This window comes from Meriones unguiculatus, chromosome 6 (genome assembly GCF_030254825.1).
Source record: "Meriones unguiculatus strain TT.TT164.6M chromosome 6, Bangor_MerUng_6.1, whole genome shotgun sequence".
Taxonomy (NCBI): Eukaryota; Metazoa; Chordata; class Mammalia; order Rodentia; family Muridae; genus Meriones; species Meriones unguiculatus.
In genome coordinates, this window is record NC_083354.1 from 130,635,719 (window position 1) to 130,657,277 (window position 21,559).

Genomic DNA, 21,559 nt, shown 5'->3' on the forward strand with positions numbered 1-21,559 from the left:
GGATAGACTGAGTGTTCACTCACTAAATGAGACAAATAAACCCTGACAACTTATTCTAGATTCTTTTCCAAGTGTTTGGAAGACTATTAAGGATAGCATTTGAGGTAAATCAGAACCAAGGGCTAAAGGACATGCAGTTACATCATTATTATTTTTCAGTTAAAATGTTGAAATTCAGAAGCTACAGATTTTCACTAATCAGTAAGTTCTAAAACACTATTGCACTATGGCTACTCCATGAATGTCGTTAAAATCTGTACCCCTAAACATATCTCTAAAGGTTTATGAAAGTAATTTCATCACCAATAAATTCAAATATATAAAGAAATGAATGTCAATAATTTACTTAGCCATTCAACAATGTATAGAATATTTTAAAACATCATATTATATAGTTTAATTGTACTTATTTGAATTTTATTATTTAAAATGAGGCATGAGAAAGTGTCTCTTGAAAGCTGGAGAAGCTACAGGTCATATTCTGATATTAATGAGTCTAGAGGTACATTATTTATGTGGCCAGTCACACATGTAGACTTTTGATTGAGAATGATAATAAGTTCTCCATTTCCAATCCTAATATTGACAATGTTTGCCTTCACTGAGAGTCAGAAAAGTATTAAAGTAAAGTTTAACTTTAGCTCTGGCTGGTGTGATATCTGTGGAGACACAATCTAGATGGAAATACTGGATATAAAATATGAGAAGTTTTTCTTGAGCCTTAAAGAAGAGTTCACCTAAATCACAATAAGAAAAGTTTAGTTTTCAATATAATAATGTTACAAAGCTGAAACATTTCAAATCTTAGTTTGCTTTATTTATTAAGCTAATCTATCATATTAAATTAATCACAAATGAGCTGCACATAAGCATGAGTGTGGAGAAGCTTAGCCCACAGTTGGCTGTGCTAGTGGTCTGATGACATTGCTGCAAAAACACAGAGCTCACCATGCTTAATCAGTAGAAGTACAATCCCACAGATTATGGAGTTGATTGTTCTAAGCTGTCTTTGACATCTTTGTGAAAATACCATTTGTTTAAAAGATTGACTTTTAGCCAAGCTTTTAATCATAATTCTAAGAAGGCAATTTCTGCAATGGTTTTAAGACATTTGAAAAGAAATACACAAAGTGTAATTCACAAAGTGAATTTCTCGCCAGCTTAGCACACAGACCTCAGAGTAGAGAGGGGCAAACTTCCCATCAGAATGGGCAGCCTCACACCTTAACTTAAGCATCTTCCAAGATACTGACTTCATGTTGAGAAATACTGTACTAAGTTGCATTTATTTATTTACTTCCTCTTTAACACATAGGGAGACTATCATATTTGATTAAATATAAAGATGAGGACATGGCGTTGTTTTGATTGTAGTGTGTAGAAAATCAGGAGTAAGCATGAAAGGAGTTTATATTTAGTATGTTTCATTAAATAATTTTTAACGTAAACAAAAATTTTAGCATATAAAAGTTAAACAATGCTAAAGAGATTTATCCATTGCTGCTCAATTCTACCTGCTTGAGTTAGCTGCAGTTAATAATATCTTATGTAACAGTCAGAATTTTTATGTATCACCAAACATATAATATACTGTCCAAATAAAGAAGTTTTATGTGTGTCTTTTCATATTGGTCCATTTGAATTGGATGGTGAGGAGTGGATACAGTTCAAAGAATCTATATATGGAGGGATAAACCTTAAATGTCTCCAAGACCTCAGACCATTTGGCTTCAAAGAAACTATTTGTTTCTTTTATTATCTTTTTTATTTTTTAAAATTATTTTTATTTTTATTAATTACAGTTTATTCACTTTGTATCCCACCTGTAGCAACCTCCCTCCTCCCCTTCCAGTCCCACCCTTCCTCTTCCTCACCTCTGTCCCTCTCCTAGTCCACTGATAAGGGAGGTCCTCTTCCCCTTCCCTCTGATCCTAGTCTATCAGGTCTCATCAGGAGTGGCTGTAGCCTGGTAAGGCTGCTCCCCCCTCAGGGGTAGGTGATCAAAGAGCAGGCCAATCAGTTCCTGTCAGAGACTGTCCCTGTCCCCATTACTATGGAACCCACTTGGATACTGAACTGCCATGGGCTACCTCTGTGCAGGATTTCTAGGTTATTTCCATGAATGGTCCTTGGCTGGAGTATCAGTCTCAGTGCCCAGACTTTTTGGATTTGTTGCTCTACTTGTGGAGCTCCTGTCCTCTCCAGGTCTTACTATCTCCCACTTCTTTCATAAGATTCCCTGCAGTCTGCCCAAAGTTTGGCTATGAGTTTCAGCATCTGCCTTGATATCCTACAGGGTAGAGCCTTTCAGAGGCCCTCTGTGGTAGGCTCCTGGGTGGCAATGTAAAGTTATACAACCACTTCAGAAATCAATCTGGCACTTTCTCAGACAATTAGAAATAGCCCTTTCACAGGATCCAGCTATACCACTCCTAGGCATATATCCAAAAGACACTCAAGTATACAACGAGGACATCTGCTCAACCATGTTTGTAGCAGCTTTATTTGTACTAGTCAGAAGCTGGAAACAGCCCAGATGCCCCTCAGTTGAGGAATAAATACAGAAATTGTGGTACATCTACACAATGGAATATTATTCAACGATAAAAAAAAAAAAGGAAATCATGAAATTTGCAGGTAAATGGTGGGAACTGGAAAGTATCATCCTGAGTGAGGTATCCCAGAAGCAGAAAGACACACAGGGTATATACTCACACATAAGTGGACATTAGACATATAATGTCTAAACATACTAAAATCTGTACACCTAAGGAAGCTAATCAGGAAGAAGAACTCTTTTATTATCTTAACATAGAAACTATGGATACTTTGTTAAGTAATTTAACAAATATGTTGCCAAAACCTGTCAATTCTTTTGTGATTGCGAATTTGCTCCATATCCATCATTATTGAGTGGTATGTGAGTGGTATGAGTCTGTGTGTGTGTGTGTATGTGTGTGTGTGTGTGTGTGTGTGTGTGTGTGTGTGTGTGTGTGTGTGTGTGTGCTGAGGGAATACTATCCTTAACACTGTAAGGCTGTGTTCCACTCATAGATACAACACCTATAACTTTTTTGTTTTTATTTTTATATTAATTACAGTTTATTCACTTTGTATCCCAGCTGTAGCCCCCTCCCTCATTCCCGGCAATTCTGCTCTCCCTTCTCCTTCTCCTCCCATGTCCATTCCCATCTCCACTGATAGAGAAGGTCCTCCTCCCCTTCCATTTGACCCTAGCCTATTAGGTCTCATCAGGACTGGCTGCACTGTCTTCCTCTGTGGCCTGGGAAGGCTGCTCCCCCTCAGGGGTAGGTGATCAAAGAGCCAGCCACTGAGTTCATGTCAGAGACAGTCCCTGTTCCCCTTACTAGGCAACCCACTTGGAGACTGAGTCTATGGGCTACATCTGTGCAGGGGTTCTAGGTTATCTCCTTGCATGGTCCTTGGTTAACACCTAAAACTCTTATTTCATTACTTCATTAAGCACTCCGAGAACTTCCCACAAACTAGGATTCATCAGAGTGTAGGCAAGAAGATAACCGAAGACTGCAAGGAAAAGTGGGGCACATCAGCCAAGGCAGGTTATTGTACACAAGGCAGTGATGGTGAGTCAGCATGCACAGGTTAGTGTACACAAGGCAGTGATGGTGAGTCAGCATGCACATAGGTGACCCAGAAACAGGCCAGAAAATCTAGAATTTACTATTTTACAGAGCTTTTCGTTTGCAAAGTTTGGCATAGAGAACTTCTGGACTTTATTACATTTAGGGAATAAAGTATTTTAAGCAACTTTAATAAATGGTGACAGTAATTGTGATGTGATGAACAGGTATATTAAATAAAGGACAAGATCTTTTTAGAAATCTTGCTGTCTTTGAACTAAGTAGAATAGGTCAAAGTTAAATGAATTCAGAGCTGGGGCAAGTAATTAGGCACTTAGAAAAAATATTGCAATATTAAAGTGTCAGTTAAAGACCTCTTAATGTAGGGGGTCATTTAGAATATTTGAAGATTGGCAATTGTTCAAAGCTCTGAAATCGTAACATTTGAAATATTTTTTCAGTTGTGTTTAGCAGTCCATTTCCACCCGCCCACTGTCAAAAATCTGCCCTATAGAGAGGGGTGTCCTGCCGTTTTGCACTTACAGTTCATGTTCAGTGGCCATGCCACAGTTTCTGAAGGTTGTGTTGTGAACTTAGTGCAGAGGCCTTGCTGTTTCCCTCGGAATCAAAGCCCTGCAAAACTCTATGCTCTGCTTGTGTTATTAGAATAACCACCATGATGGTGTCATTGCTTACACCGTTACTCTATCTACCTGTAAACAATTCAGGAATTGACTTAACACTCCCTCAGCTAGCACCACAATTGCGTTTATTTTTTCAGTCCTCTTGTGCTTGTAGATTTTCCAATTAACTTTACCACAGAACATGAAGGGTGGTATTATTCTAGTACACCTCTGGGTGTAAAGTCATGAAGGAGTGAACAGTTGTCTGGTTTTTGTGTTGTTCTGACTCACAGAAATGGGTACAAACTGTTGCAGGGTCAACCATGTGACTTTCTCTCCTAATCTCACTCCACTGTATATTTTTTTTTCGTTCTTGTTTGTTTGTTTGTTTTTTATCCTTCAGTTTTCTAAAGATGCAGAATTTCTTCAGGTGATTTCTGTTTTCTATTGTGATGAAATATGCCCCAAATACATACAGTGAGAACTCCAGTAGCATTTCATACGCATAGGTTTGTAATGTGACTGTTGCTCAGTGAGATCATCTTATCTCTGCTTGAACTTCCCAAAGGCTGGGAAGTAGACTCTCCAAAGGCATAGGATACTCTAGCCTGGAAGTGACACCAGCAGATTGCGTCAGGATTATTCTTTTTCTCTATGTCAAAATTATATTTAGCATTTAGTACCCTTTGAATTCCTTAGTCATCATTGGACAATCAGACACAAAACATCTCCCTGGTTCTTTCAGAATATCAGATCTTTTTGAAAGGCAGATACGTACTTTAAAGAACAGACTTGTTCAGCCTTGGAGGAGACAGTCACTGCATCTTTATAAATGTTTACTGTTAATATATGCATCTGGGTAAGCATCCAGATAATATTTACTATGCATCTGTTTGTTTATATTTTTATTTTTTTCTGTCCATAAAATGACCCTTCTGCCACTGATGAAGTTCAACATGAAAAACTAAGACACTAGATTTCTGATTTACAAAGGCCAAAGCAGATTCAATACAAATTTTTGAAAATAAAGACCAAATTTTTAAAAGACTCACTGGTTTTTTATAATTTTTATTTTTTAGTATTAGTTACAGTTTATTAACTTTGTATCCCAGCTGTAGACCCTCCCTCATTCCCCCCAATCCCACCCACATTCCCTCATCTCCTCCCTGCCCCTTTCCAAGTCCACTGATAGGGGAGGTCCTCTTCCCCTTTCATCTGACCCTAGCTTATTAGGTATCTTCAGGACTGGCTGCAATGTCCTCCTTTGTGGCCTAGCAGGGCTACTTCTCCCTTGGGGCAGGAGGATGTCAAAGAGCCTGCCATTGAGTTCATGTCAGAAATAGTTCCTGTTCCCCTTGGTAGGATCGCCACTTGCATACTGAGCTACCATGGGCTACATCTTAGCAGGAGTTCTAGATTATGTCCATGCATGGCCCTTGGTTGGAGAAACAGTCTCATAAAAGACCCCAGTGCCCTGATATATTTGGTCCTTATGTAGCTCCTGTCCTCTCCAGGTCATACTAACGTCCTCATCTTTCATATGATTCCCTGCACTCTGCCAAAAGTTTGGTTATAAGTCTTAGCATCTGCTTTGATACACTGCTGGGTAGAGTCTTTCAGAGGGCCTCTATGGTAGGCTTCTGTCCTGTTACTCATTTTCTTCTACTTCCAATGTCCATCCCCTTTGTCTTTCTAAGTGAGGATTGATCATCTTACCCTGGGTCCTCTTTCTTGTTTATCTTCTTTAGGTGTACAGATTTTAGTATGTTTATCCTATCTTATAGGTCTAGTACCCACTTAAAGTATATACCTGCTTTGCTATGTAAGCTTATTTCACTCAGAGGATTTTTGCCTGTATAACATCTACTTGCTCCGTGGGCCTGCTTGTTTGACTACCTTTTTCCTACTTATATGTTCATGTATAAAACGTGTAAAATGAATACCAAACTCTTAGATTTGTGGTGCTGATTATATGTACATATAATTAAGAAGTAACTTACAAGTAGTCAAACACATTTCACGCTGACATGTTGAAGTAGATTTCAATAATGTATTTTATTGGATGGTCATGTATAAAAGTTGGGGGCCAGATATAAATGTTTTTATTTCCTGTATTGATCACATAAGATGAGAGCTGTACCCAAGCTGTGTGAATGCAGCTTGGCCTCAGCAGAGAGCATTTCTTCTCTGTTCTAAGGAACCCTATAGGCCTAGGCCTGGAAGCTTCTAATCTCCATAGAGGCTAATATTCTGCAAGTCAGGATCTTGAAGGCTTCAGCTTCCAGCTGCTGCCTGTTAACATAGGCCTAGAATGTTTCAGCCTCTTAGACTTACTGCTGAATATAACTCAACCTTTCTACTTCTTTATGAACTCTCAGTGGTTGGTTCAAATCATCTATTCTTTTCCAAACTCTTCTATAATTTGACTGATTCAAACTGGCTTTTCTCTTGGCATCTGACTGAGTTCATCTTCTTGGCTTCAGACTAACTCTGGAAATATATTCTAATCTTCTGGCTCCTCCTCATTTTCTCTGCAACCTTTAAAGTGTCCTGGTAGAACTGGTTCACACACTGCTTACACCACACTCTAGCACTACTCTGCAGCTCTTGAGTAGCCTCTTTTCCCTGTGCTGTTCTTGTGAGAGTTGTATGTATCCTATCTCTGACTCATTCTGGCAAATCTTTCTCTGATTCATCATGTTGTCTTTCCCTCAATTAGATGTCACTTACAAACCTCATTGCTTCCTTCTATAAACTAATATTACTTTAATTGTTTTGGATTTAAGGTGTGTACCAAGCACCTGCCCGGATTCTAAACCTATCATACTGTAATCCAGGGTGTGTCAGCATGCCAGACAGATCACATGAACCTAAAAGTCATTTAGATGTGATCCTTGGCCAGAGCAACCATATTGCTGAAGTAAAAATTTTTACAGTCGTGCTTTTACGCATCTGTTGTACAGCACAGTGTGAAAAGCTACTAAGCACTTTTCCAACAGCAGCTAAACTGGCCATCTTCTGATTCACGCATCTTCCAATCAAATAGAATTTACCTGTAAGCTAGTAACACTCTGACTATGTACATTGTTAACATTTTTTGTAAGTTTACCTATGGGGTAGCAACCTCTTTTTGGGTGCTTAGATCTGTGAATGTAGGAATGTGTAAACAATTGATCAGTGGGTAGAAAATGGCAGCATGCTCTTGCATGGCTAAGCATCAGTTAAGCATTTAGTATATAGATTACCCAACTAGCTAGTCCTCTTAATTCTATTTGTCAAGTTCAGAATACCCAGATATTCTATCGATGTTGGACCTAGAGTGACCTATATATTATATATAATATATATAATGAATAAATGCATATATTAAAAAAGCAATGTGGATTAGTTGGTGTTCCCCTCCCACCACTATAAATTCTGCTGTTTAGATGGTAGCCTCCTTAGTCTAAATGTCCTCTGCTGCTAGATACATTCCCATGTCCTCCCTGTGGCCTACCCTGTTGCAGTCTCCACTTTGTCTCAGTGATGCCTCCACTCTTGGTCTCCCTTTTCTCTCCAAGCCTCTCCCATCCCCTCCCACTCTCTCCACATCTGATTCCCTGACACATTTTTCTCCTCATACCCTTTCCCACCCAGATCCCCTTTCTATGTCCACTTCTAGAAGCTGATCAAATCATATGCTGAGACTCAAAGCCAAGCATTAGTTGCAGCTTGGGGAGTCCTGTAGAAGACTAGAAGGGAAGGATAGAAGGACCCCCAGGGGAAAAGAATGCTACAAGAAGGCCAACAGAGTCGACTAACCCAGACTCATGGGGACATACAGAGACAGAAGCACCAACCAAAGGGCATGCATGGACAGGACCTAGGCCTTCTGAACAGATGTCACCAATGGGCAGCTTGATCTTCATGTGGGTTCCCTAGTAAGTTGACTGGGTGCTTTCTATGACATGGACTCTTTTGTCTAGTTTCTATCACTTTCCCCTAACTGGGCTGCCTGGCCTGGCCTCAGTGGATGAGGACTAGCTCAGCTCTGATGCAACATAATGTTCTGGGGTAGATTGGGGTGGGGGAGCTCCCCTTTTCCAAGGAGAAGGGAGGGGAGATAGGGGGAATAGTGTGGGAGAGAGAACCAAAAGAAGAGGATGGAGGGCACTGATTGGGATGTAAAGTGATTATATAAGTTAAAAATAATTTTCAAAAGAGATGAAAGGATAATAAAGGAAGGAAGGAAAGAGAAAGGAAGGGAAGAAGGCAGGCAGGCAATGTGGTGGTCAGGAGAGGCTCAATTACGACACTAAGCATGCCACTAAGTGTCGGTAGCCAACAACATCTTCTCTGAAGTGCTCTAATTGAACTTCACTTTAAAAGATGAGAAGGAAAGTGTTTTATATCTTGTATATAGGAAAGTAAATGAAATGCCCCAAGGCAGGAAGGAATTTAGCTGTTATCAGAAATAGCTACAAAAATCCAGTGTACTTGGAATATCAAGGGAAGGTTCCGTACAAAGAAGTTACAGAATTTATTGGGACTCTCACTTACACACTTTAATAGTTTACCTTTAATATTAGGCTGAGAACTTAAAATAGATTACAATGTAGTTATATGTTATATCCTTTAAACCAACCACGATTCTAAAAATTTTAGTGAAAAAATGAGAGTTGTCAAGAATTTAAAATATTGTTACACTTTGTACAGAAAATGAACTACAATAGTCATTGCTTTAGTTAACTCAAGCTACTGTATCAAAGTATTATACCGTGTGATGCCTACAAACAGGAGTGTAGGTAGTTCTGCAGACTGAAAACAACTGGCAGGATGTATGGATTTGAAGATGAAAGCCTTTTTCAAAGTGCGTGCAGCTAACCTTGCAGAGTGTGCTCAAAGGGTAGAAAGAAAGACTGTAGAGCCACCTTCATTGTTATTCCCTAACACAACGGCTCCAGTGATACAGCACAGTGGGTTAGGATTTCAAGATTTGCACATTGCAAAGGTAGAGACATCCATTTGCTCCACAGCATTTATTAATGGATCAGTGGATAAGCAATTCATGAAATAGCTATGAATTAGAGTATTTTTGGTGTTAAATGGCTGTGTGCGGCTTAAAAGATAAATTTTTAAAACACAATCCTACAAGTCTGTCTGTCACAAAAGAATATGTGTTGTAGAATTCTACTTAGATGAGGTGCAGGTAATCATCACTTTCACACAGACTGAGGGCAGAAAGGAGTAGCTAGGAATGGAGATAAGGGAAGCCATGTTGTAAGTGTAGAGATTCAGTTAGGGATAATGAAAAACTCTGGGATGAATGGTGGAGCTGGCTGTATGACAGTGTCCGTGAAGGCGAAATGTAGCATCGAAAATTGCTAAAAGGCTAAAACTTGTGTTATGTGCAATTTCCTATATTTAAGACAATAGATAATTCACGTTAGTTGGGTAGTAAGAGAGCATTGTAGCAATGTGGGAAAATGTTAGCTGGAAAATGTTGGAGTGTTTGAGGGGAATCGATGGGGCTCTAGAACAAGGTTTCACATTAGCAGGTAACATACTGAATGAAGCTCAATTCTTGGTAAAGAATTTGCTGTACAGTACAGGGTGAAGAAAAATGAGAAATGCATGTTGACTCTCACAGATTGAATCTTAAACTGAATTTTACATTTCTTATGTTCCCAATCCTATTTACAACTGCTCTTTATAGATAAAGTATTCTTTTTTTATTTTTGTTTAAAAAGTTGTAACACATCCAAATACTTTACCCCGAGATAACTATCAAACATTAAATTGTATATGTTCTTGGTTTAATCCTCATCCTCAAAGTATTGTGAAATTTATATTATTGAGATAATGTAGTCCACAAACCCACTTACATTGGCTTTTGTGGGTAGCTTCCTCTGTCAGCTTGACACAGCGCAGTTATCTGGAGAATCTTGGTTAGGGGATTGCCTGATACTGCTGATCTGTGGGCTTGCCTGGGGAGCATTTATTTCATTGGTAATTGATATTAGTGGGCCCCACATACTGTGGGCGTTAACATTCCTAAGGAGGGGGGCCTGGGCTGGTAAGACAAGTAGATGCACATGGGTCAGGCAGCAAGCCAGTAAGCCGTGTTTGTCTGTAGTTTCTGCTTCATTCCCTTCTTGAATTAACCATATAAAATAGTGTGTTTTATTGTTAAATTTTTATATTCACATTCTATGTACTTTGTATAAACTCAGCCTACGCCATTCCTCTCCCTTACACACTTCTCCTTATACTGCTTCCTTGAAAGTCAACCTCTCAACTCCAGACCCTCCTCCCATCCTTGGGATAGCAAATGGAACACAGGTAACACGTGTGTCAAGTCTGGTCACAGCTAGGACATATCGTACAAACTAAAGGCTGTTTTTTTCCTTTCTTTGGGTTGTATAGGATGCTCACATAATCACGCATGGCTGTATATAATATAAAAAGTGCTCCTACACTGAATGGGAGATTTTTGTACAACCACTCTGTAGGTCCTGAAGGAGACTGATTAATTAAATCATCTTTCTAATGCTAATGAAACTGACTCTGCTTCCAAGACATGAATGGGAAATGAATTCCTCATGCTCATGACTCACTATGCATATGCTTTCTAGAAAATTCCTGTGAAGTTTGTTTAGCACTTCCCTTCCCTTGTCTATAAAAATATAATCTCACCAGGATTTTCTTGCTAAGGATTGTCAAGGTGACTGTGATGTCCTGTACAACTACGTCAGCATAGGTTGTGGCTGTGTGCTCATGCTCTCTCTTTGGTGTTTGTGGTGGTGTTATGTTTTGGATTGATACATATTTCAGCCATTGTTGTATGTATGGGAGTGTGCCCACTAAAAATCATCAAGAAATATAAATAGACAGACAAAAAAAAAAAGCACTAGAAGGAAGCAATAGCAAGTAACACAGTTCTGTAACCTCTCCTAAAAATGTCTAGATGATGATGGGATTCCAGTTAAAGGAGCGACACAGCTTCATTCCTGGAGATCAGACATTACTGACTGGTGGGCAGTGATCCCATAGTTACCAAGTGAATAATACAACTCTCTTGTCTACATAAGAGAGTAAGGAAAAACTGTCCTCATTTTAATGTATTCACTTTTAGGTTCTGTCGTGGATAAGAGAGTTTCAAGTCGATGTAAAATATGTGCTCATGAGGTTTATTACGTCTTATACACTAATAAACTGACTGTTTTCCTGATTTCTTCTGACAGTTTACAGTCTGTGAAGGGAAGTCAGAGCTCAAAGCAAGACTCTGGGGGGTAGGATCTAAAGAAGCAAGCGTGAAGTGGCCCTGCTTCCTAGCTTGATTTCCTGGGCTTTTTCAGTTTGCACTCTCACCATTCCTGGTATCATCTACTCATGTGTGGCACAACCTATAGTCTAAAGTGGTTTGTGCACTTACATATCAACCGTCAATACAAAATATGTCTGCAGACTCCCCTACACACCTATCTTATAGGGGCTATTTTCACAACTGCAGTTGCTGTTTCCAGAATACCACAGCTTGTGACACGTTAATAATAAACAAGAAAGCACAGGATCCTTCTGTTTTCCTTCTGTTTTGTAGGTCATTGTATTGATGGAAACGTTTTCAGTGGAGTGAATCCTTTGTCTGACGTTAAATACAGTGATTCATTCATGGTGGGGGATGGAATAGTAATGTGGGAACAATTTAGATTGTTGAATGAAGAAAAATGTCACTGTCTGCCCAACTGACTTATTCTACCAGTTTTTAACATGACCAATTCTGAATGAAGACACATCCATAATTTTAATGTTTTCATTACTAGTCAGTAATAATTTTTGCTTCTAGCCAGTTTTCAAGCTAGAAAAAAAAGTCTAAATGTTATTATTGCTTATGTCCTGTGAATAATGGAATTTCAGGGAGAAATAGCCTGCAGCTTTGGTGACTTTGTTGATGACACCATAAACTATGGAGTTAATCACCTAGGTATTAATTTTAGCTTATAAGAGAAAGAAGTGCATTTTTGTAGGAGGTTCATATGGAATAAGGTAAAATTTTGTACCTTGTCTGATAAAATGAATTCTTCCAGTGTGTTTTCAGAAGAGCAGCTGTAACGGGATATGCTTCAACAGTTACCGATTTCAGTATCGATATTTGCATGTTGAAGTTTGCTGTGAACTCAGCAACGTTTACAAATAACTTTTTTAAATAATAAAAAATATATAGAAATGTAAATAGAGTCTTATTTAAAACTGTGTCATTTATATAACATGTATTCATCACTGTGACCCTTCCAGTTCCATGGGTGGCACTGTGGTTTGGAATATATGAAACAAATAGAGAACTTTACCTATCTATGCTATGTCTACTAGCGCACTGATTTTGAAAGTCACATAAAATCTCAAGCCCATTCCTTTTCTGTTACCATCCACAGATTTTTTTCCTATTCCTCTCAACACTAATAAATCCAATAATCCATAAACATATATACATATTTCACTTCATGATTTAGGGAGTGTGAACAATTTACAAATCTTTGGCGCCACCAGTATTTTATTAATATTATTATTATATTTATATATATTAATATATATATTAATAATATTATTATAAATTACCAAAAGAAAAATTTGTATTGATCTGGTATCTGGGATTTGCTATTTCTTGATTTGTAAATCTCTGAGAGATGAATTTTCTTTGAGGATTAAAGGAAATTTTGTTTTATTAGAGTACATAACTGATTTTTAATAGCTAAGTAGTGTTCCGTTGTATAAATGGAATACTTTATTTGTTCTTCATTTGAGGGACCTCCAGGTTGTTTCCAGTTTCTAGCTATTATAAATAAATCTGCTACGAACATAGTTGAGCAAATGCCCTTGTAGTATGGTGGAACATCTTTTGAGTATGTACCCAGAAGTGGTGTAGCTCGGTCTTGAGATAGTACTATTTTCATTTTCCTGAGAAAGCGTCATATTGATTTCCAAAGTGGATGTACAAGTTTACATTCCCACTATTAATGGAGGAGAGTTCCCCTTGCTCCACATCCTATCTAGTATGTGCTATTACTTGCTTTTTTGATTTTATCCATTTTGACAGGTGTAAGATGGAATCTCAAAGTCCTTTTGATTTGCATTTTCCTGATGGCTAAAGATGTTGAACATTTCTTTTTTTAATTAAATTTTTATTTTTCATATTAATTACAATTTATTCACTTTGTATCCCAGCTGTAGCCCCCCTCCCTCATTTTTTTCCCAAACACACCCTCCCTCCCTCATCTCCTCCCATGCCCCTCTCCAAGTCCACTGATAAGGGAGGTCCTCCTCCCCTTCCATCTGACCCTAGCTTATCAGGTCTCTTCAGGTCTGGCTGAATAGTCTTCCTCTGTGGCCTGGCAAGGCTGCTTCCCCCTTTGTGGGGGGTCAAAGAGACAGCCACTGAGTTCTTGTCAGAGACCGTCCCCTGTTCTCATTACTAGGGAACCCACTTGGATACTGAGCTGCCATGAACTACATCTGAGCAGGAGTTCTAGGTTATCTCCATGCATGGTCCTTGAACATTTCTTTAAGTGATTCTCAGTCATTAAGGATTCCTTTGTTGATAATTCTCAGTTTAGCTCTGTACCCCATTTTTAAATGAGTTATTTGGTTTGGTGATGTTTAATTTCTTGAGTTCATTATATATTTTGGATATTAGCCTAGGTCAAATGTAGGATTGGTGAAGAGCTATCCCCAATCTGAAGGTTGCCATTTGTTCTGTTGACAGTGCCCTTTGCTTTACAGAAGCTTTTCAGTATCATGAGGTCCCATTATTAAATACTGATCTGGTGTCTGTTCAGGAAGTTGTCTCAAATGCCAATGAGTTTGAGGCTCTTCCCCAGTTTCTCTAATGGATTCATCGTACCTGGTTCTATGCTGAGGTCTTTGATCCACTTGGACTTGAGTTTTGTGCAGGGTGATAAGCATGGATCTATTTACATTTTCTCTGTGTAGACATCCAGTTGGTCCAGCACTACATGTTGAAGATGCTGCCTTTTTTCTGTTGTATGGTTTGGGCTTTGTCAAAATTCAAGTGTGTGTGGCTATTCGGTTTATCTTTGGGTCTTTGATTTGATTCCATTGATCTACCATTCTGTTTCTATGCTAGTGCCAAATGTGTGTGTTGGTGGGGGCAAGGTAGAAGAACATGTAGGGATAAAAATTCCACAAAAGACAGAGTCTACTAACGTAGACCCAAGGGGCTTACAGAGATAGAAGCACAAACCCAAGAGCATGCATGGGCCGAACCTAGGCCCCCTCCAACTATGTAACTGATGGGCAGCTTGATCTTCATGTGGAAACTCTAGTAAGTTGAGCAGGTGCTGTCTATGACATGAACTCTGTTGACTGCTTCTACATCACTTCACCCTAATAGGGCTCCCTTGCCTGGCCTCAGTGAATAAGGATGATCTCAGTCCTGATGGGACTTGATGTGCTGGGGTGGGTTGGTGGCAAGACCACTTCTGAAGAGAATGGGAGCCGGGATGGGGGAAGCAGGTAGGAAGGTAAGGCCTGGAGGGGAAGAAGGAGGGAGCTATGATTGGGATGTAAAGTGAATACATAAATTAAAAATAATTTAAAACTATATGGACTAAGAAGTAAATGAATGTAAAAATGAAGTTAAAAAAAAAGAAAGAAAAGAAAGCACTTGACTGCTCCTAGGTATGGTAAAGGCAAAAGTTTATTGTGAATAATGGGAGAGCATAGCAGAGGCAGACCCATCTGGGATAGTTCAGAGTGGTCATGATCCTGAGCTGTGTTAGGATATGGGAAGAGTTAGGGAGAGGGAACAGAGGTGAAGAGAGTGCATCATAGAGGACACCAGAGTTAGAAAAAGGCTTGGGTAATCAAAATGTCTGGATTATACAAGGTAGAGCCTTTAGAAGAAGGAGAGCCCAGCTGTTGGGCTGCAGATTTCAGGGTAATATGTAGAGTATACCAGCCATAGCCTGTCAGAGGTAGAGACTAAGGGATCCTGGGAAAACCTGCAGTGAGGTCTGCTTTGATATGTTAAACAGGCACCTCAGCCATTTTTCCTGGATTTGAAACTTAGCAGTGAGAATGTGGTAGCTTTTAGTGTCTTGCATAAAGTAGCCATTAGTGACTGGACTTATTTACATCCCCTTATACTTTCTTTCAGTAGATTTTTATGTGTAACTAAACCATCTACTGTAGGTATATTAAATGCTACTAATGATGATAACCTCTTTCTGCAGTGAAATTCACTTTACAAAATGTGCTTCCTATTTCTAGTACAATCTACTGATGGTGATATGCTTTGGCCAGCTTGACTGATTGATTGACTGATTGATCTCATTCTGTAGAGAGGAGCATTGTTCTGGTTGTGCTTCCACTAAGATAAAGCACTAAATGTAGAAAATATGCTGTATCAGAAAAGTAGGAATATCCATGCATAAAGTATAACACAGGGGAATACAGTTAAGGTGAGTCAGGTAGATTCTTTTGAGTTTCATGGTTCTTTGTTCTAGTGGCAATGATGAGAGTTACTGGGTCTTAAGGCAGATGACATTTTCCTTGAACAGCCTTCCCATTGTTAATGGTTTTGATGCTCTTAAATAGACTTGATCTAATGGCAGCAGTAAAATAAAATAAATGAAACATAACAATAGCTGTCCCCACTCCCAGTTTGACAAATAATTTACCCTCTCCTTGTTTTTAAGTATAGAGGAATTTACAAACGTTTTGTGATTGTTTTTCTGTAGCATCTTCTTCCAAAGGCTAATTAAACTCCCCCTATTTTTCACTTTTGTCCTATTTTAAGGCAAATCTCAACTTGAACAGGCGCGGTTTAATACCAAAAGGCATAAATTATATGACTTACTGAGCACAGATTTTACTGTGAGTTTTATATACTCTGACTGCAGCCTCTTGCTGGCCTCAAATGCATACTTGAAGAACATATTCCCTGAGTACCCATAATGTGCATCTGGGCACAGAATGTGTACTGAAAAGATTCCAAGGTACAAAATATATCTCAGGAGACAAATTTGGTGTTACCAGTGATATAGGAGTGACAGGATTTTACATCACAGCTTTAAAAAGGCATATATGTCTAGTAGCAGCATATGAAGATGGATGTCCATGTTTCAGTCTGTTAAATGTGATCTATATGGCAGTATGTATAGGTACACAGAAAGATATATATGTAAATATATACATCTATAAATGAACATGTATGATTATTGCAATGATATAAAAATAAATGCTATATTATTAGCCTTAGACATTATTAAGAATAACAGGTAAGTTATGTCTTCAAGTATTTCTTTGTAGATCTTTTTCAAAATGCTTTTGTACTTACTTAGAAAATGTTCTATTTAGCTGTAAAGATCACAGCACTAACATATCACTCAAAATAAGCTTCGACTATAAAATGGAAAATCTCAGAGCTTACCTGTTGTTTAATAATTAAAAAAGAATTACCCACTTGTCACTTATTGGGAAAAACAGCATTTCATGCCTCAGAGCAAAATGTAACAAAATTGAAGAAAGAGAAAACTTCATTTTTACGTTATTTGCAATCACTTGTTTTGGAAGGTTAAGGCATAACTCAAATGTGCATTTTCTAGAACATGCTATTTTTTTCATTATCTACTTTATATATTTTTATATTTTTCTCCGTGTATATAAATTATTAGGTCTTGCTAATAGTTTTATCTTTGCTGTTGTTTTACACCTAATTTCAGTAGTTAAGCACCAAAGAATAACCTACCAACAATCTGCTTCCTAGCATGGGAGACATGAGCTTAAAAATTTTGTTCATGTATATTTATTAAAGTCTTATTATTGAACAAGTAAGTGAAAATACTGAGTCTCATACTTAGGTAATATTATTGGATTCCTAGTTCATTCAGAAAATACTGAGTCTTTCTCAGATTGCCCCGCTGCTGACTAGGTGACTGAATTGTTTTCCCTGCAGCCTGTTCATCACAGCTTAGATGAAAAGCATCTTGACAATCTTTTATCATTTAGGAGGCAGCCTTCTGCGATTGACTTTCACCAGTCACCCTCTTGACAGCAATGCAGTGCTCATCTTTAAATAGCTTTTATCAAGCTGATGATGGGGATTGTACTTTTAGGGATGCCAATTTTGGAAAAATTGACATAGAAATAGAAGATTTATCTTTGATTTGCATATTTTAAATCTGGCATATTTAATATTGCCTTCTATGAAAATTAATTTCTATATTTGCTAGTTATTTTCACTTGGAAAATCAATTCCATGGGCTATAGTTTTAATGGATACAATGTCAGTTATGACAGATACACTACGCTTCCATGGTAACTAAACCAAGCCAGGGGGAGACACACAACCTGCTGAATGCCTTCCCTAACTATTTCTGCTGTTACATGAAATGTAGCAATTTGCCAAGTAGTTCACTGCTGTTAACAACTACAACAACTACAAAAAAAACCAACCAACCAAACAAACAAACAAAAATCTTTGACTCAGGGATGAGCACCACACAGTTGTGGTGTTGATATGAACCGAAGAGACTATATAGAGAAATTAATTTCCAGAACATTAGTGTTCAATTGTAAAGATGATCTAAAGGACTTGTACTTGTGATTTCAGGTTTGGTTACAAAAATACGGCTACCTTCCACCTACTGACCCCAGGATGTCAGTGCTCCGCTCTGCAGAGACCATGCAGTCAGCCCTTGCTGCCATGCAGCAGTTCTATGGCATTAACATGACAGGAAAAGTGGACAGAAACACAATCGAGTAAGTAATGTCCTCAGATTCCTATCCTCTTTGGTCTTTGAGTCCAGTGAGGTTGTCTCAGAAACTACACAAACTTCAAACCCGCTTTTGGGATATTTTACCTCATACAATTCTCTTTCTGATGTATCCTATGTTCAACATCAATCTTCTGAGGGTCCCCATACCATATAATATCTAAAGTCAGGCTTATTCACATGGTTTTAACAGCACATTTGAATAAGGAAAGAAAATATGATAAAGAATCAAAGTAAATGCGTCTTTAAGAGGCAGTGTGTGATAGCTGCTTAGTGTGTGTGGTTTGTGAGAGTCTGCTGTTTACATCTCTACAAAGTGTTATCATGTTAGCAGCTTCACATTGGATGTGATGCAAATATTTAAACAGGTGAAAGTAGGAAACAGTGCAAATAATGTTCTTATGTTGGACTGGATAAGAAGATTTAAAACTATTAATAGTTTGCTGGATATGCAATAATGACAGTTCTCTAAATGAGATAGTCAAATAATATTTTTTTATTTGAAAGTGTCTAAATTTCTCAATGACAAAGAGCTTGTCCATGCCTTGTAATAATATTTGCTAATCTATTGATTGTTTTATCCTTTATTCCTTCCAACAGCTTCAGTAAATGGTTCCTCAAGTGAATACCAACACTAAAGTTATTCCCTCTTTGGTCATGTAACTTTATGTGCTGGCAATATTTTTATCACAGGCTTATAGTAGGTTGTATGGTATTGCGAAGCATGATTATTAGTTCTAGACTGTAGTAGGAAAATAGATTTTTTTTTTCCTGTGGAGGTAGGCAAAAATCTTTCTTGTTCTTAGAACTCTTGATGCTCACAAAGTGAATATATCTCTGTTATTTAATCATCATACATTAACTTTTAAAATAGACAAAATGCAAATTTTTCCCAAAAAAGGAACTGAATGTCAAAAGCCAAATGCAATATCATGCCAAATTTTTCCCCAAAAAGGAACTGAATATCAAAAGCCAAATGCAATATCATGACAAAATTCTAACTTATCAAGTTAATCCCACATTTAATAACAGAAATTCTGTTTTCCTTTCTAATGCTCATATAAAGTAGTTAGTCACAGTATCTCTCTATCACCAGGATCACACAGAGGCAGGATCACATCTGATTTAGCTAATTAAACTTCAAATTAGTTTTTAAAAATTAAGATCTTAACTTTTGTAGTGACTGTCATAGAGGTATAAGAACTGACTTGTCCAGAACTTGGGGAAAAAAGTCCATATTAAATTAACTGCATTCTGCAACAGCTAGAAATCCCATATCAATATTGGAGATAGAATTTCAAAATCTCAGACCTGGGTACCTCTACTCATCATCATTATTTATTCATAAAGAGACATCAGACATTTCTTAACTATCAGTATCCATCCTCTAAATAAAAATAGTCTTTGCTAATATGGAAAAACCTAGTCTTGTGTTTTGTTTCTGGATATTACACAAAATTGTGCCAGCTATGCCTCACTCTTTCTCTCAGCATTCTGCTACTCTTCACATTTTTCTGGTTTCCTGGCGAAGAACCACTAACTTTCTGTTTCATTTTCTTGGAATTTTAAACACAAGACTTAGACCTGATAGGCTAGGGTCAGATAGTAGGGGAAGAGGTCTTCCCTTATCAGTGGACTAGGGGAAGGGCCTAAGAGGAGAAGAGAAAGAGAGGGTGGAACAGGAGGAGATGAAGTAGAGGGCTACAGCCAGGATACTAAGTGAATAAATTGTAATAATAAAAAATGGCATAACAAAAAATTGCAAGTAATTGAGAATTTGGAAAACAAGTCACATTTTGCACATCCGAGTTACATTATTGCATAGTTTCAGAAAAAAAATGGAGAAGCATCTACTTCTTACTAGATATTAAAGCCGAGAAAGTTAAAAAAAAAATTAAAGGCTGGCTGCATCATCTTCCTCTGTGGCATGAGAAGGCTGCTCTCCCCCTCAGGGGAGGTGATCAAAGAGGCAGCCACTGAATTCATGTCAGAGACAGTCCCTGTTCCCCTTACTAGAGAACCCACTTGGACACTGAGCTGCCCTGGGCTACATCTTTGCAGGAGTTTTAGGTTATCTCCATGCATGCTACTTGGTTGGAGTATCAGTCTCTGCAGGACACCTTGGCCCAGTTTTTGACCTTTCATTTTTCTTTATAATCCCTTGCTGTTTTCAGAAAATGTACAGAAGACATTAACTGTCATATACCTGGGTGGGGGTGTGAAGTGAACATAATACTTACTTTTCTAGATGAGTATTGGAATGGTGAAAGTTAAAACGTGTGTGTATCTGATGCTGACCATTTAAATTATAAATTATTACAAAATTCCTAATTTCGATTTCCACCGTATTCTCTCAGTCAGTATCACAAACATTAACATCTTAAGCATCTAAAACTGTTACATGAAGCATTCATGAATATAGAATAAAGTGACCAACAGAAAAGAAAGTTCCAGACACTTTGAATAATCACTGATATTTATGCGGCACAGTGGTTTAGAGCATTGCTTTTAAGTACACAGGGTATGGTAGAAATAAAGTAGAGTGACGTTAGCTTCAAACCAAATGAGTGTTTCTGCTTGCTTTTTGTTTGCTTGCTTATTTGCTCTTATGTCTTTTTAAACAACTTTTTCCTCCTGAATTCCATTTATTTTATTGTTTGAATGCACAATGCATCTTTGCCTTTCGCAGTCTTCACATGGTAGTTATTTCCAGATGAAATTACAGAGGCACCACTAACCCTTCTGTTTTTCCTCTTTCCTCTCTCTCTTCCTTGAAGCCCCCATCTCCCTTGTTCTAGATAGCTTGACCTTAATCTTTGTTGTTGCTGAAACTGGAAGCCCTGTGACTTCATTTGCCTGCTAACACCGAGCTATGGCTCAGGTCCTCATATCAAACATTGTGAAATATCTAATCATGCTGTAAAAGCTTTATTCTTTGTTTTTTTTAATCCAAATAAGAATATAGTGATAGTCACCTGAAACAGCACTCCCCCCCTTACATAAATTATAACATATGAAATCCATGGGGACAATGGTCTAGACCTGTAATCTAGGCACATAGGAGTTAGAAGCTGGATGACTGACACAAGTTTCAGACCAGTTTGGCCAACATAGAGAGTTTCATGCAAGTCTAGGCTAGAGAGTGAAATCTTGTCTCAAAACAATGCCGAACAAACAAACAAAACAACGGAGATGGAGCAGTTAAGACTGCTTGCTGCTTCTCTTGGTGGCTCGTCAGTTACTGTGATAACACACCATGATCATAGAATACATATTTTACTGGGCATACTGTTTCAGATGGTGAGTCTGTGGCAGGCACAGTAAAGAGCAGAGCAACAACAGGGAGAATTGTTCTGGAGCTGGAGCTGAGACCTTGTATCTTAAGACATAATCAGGAGGCAGAGAGGTACCTGGGTTGCAGTCAGCTTTGAAACCTGGAAGGCCACGCCCAGGGACACAACTCCTCCAGCAAGGCCACACCTCCAAATCCTCCCACACTGTTCCACCCCCTGCAGACCAAGCATTTGAATAGGTCAGCTATGGATGCCATTCTCCCATTCTC

At 38.3% G+C, this 21,559-nt stretch overlaps 1 protein-coding gene across 1 annotated transcript in view; it reads left to right on the forward strand.

Annotated features, from left to right (window-relative positions):
• The window catches only part of Mmp16 (matrix metallopeptidase 16), a 255,964-nt gene that overhangs the window by 109,609 nt on the left and 124,796 nt on the right, over nt 1-21,559 (forward strand). Inside the window, exon 2 of the mRNA XM_060386026.1 lies at nt 17,835-17,983. Coding sequence (XP_060242009.1) covers nt 17,835-17,983 — 149 coding nt within the window. The remainder of the gene's footprint in view (nt 1-17,834; nt 17,984-21,559) is intronic.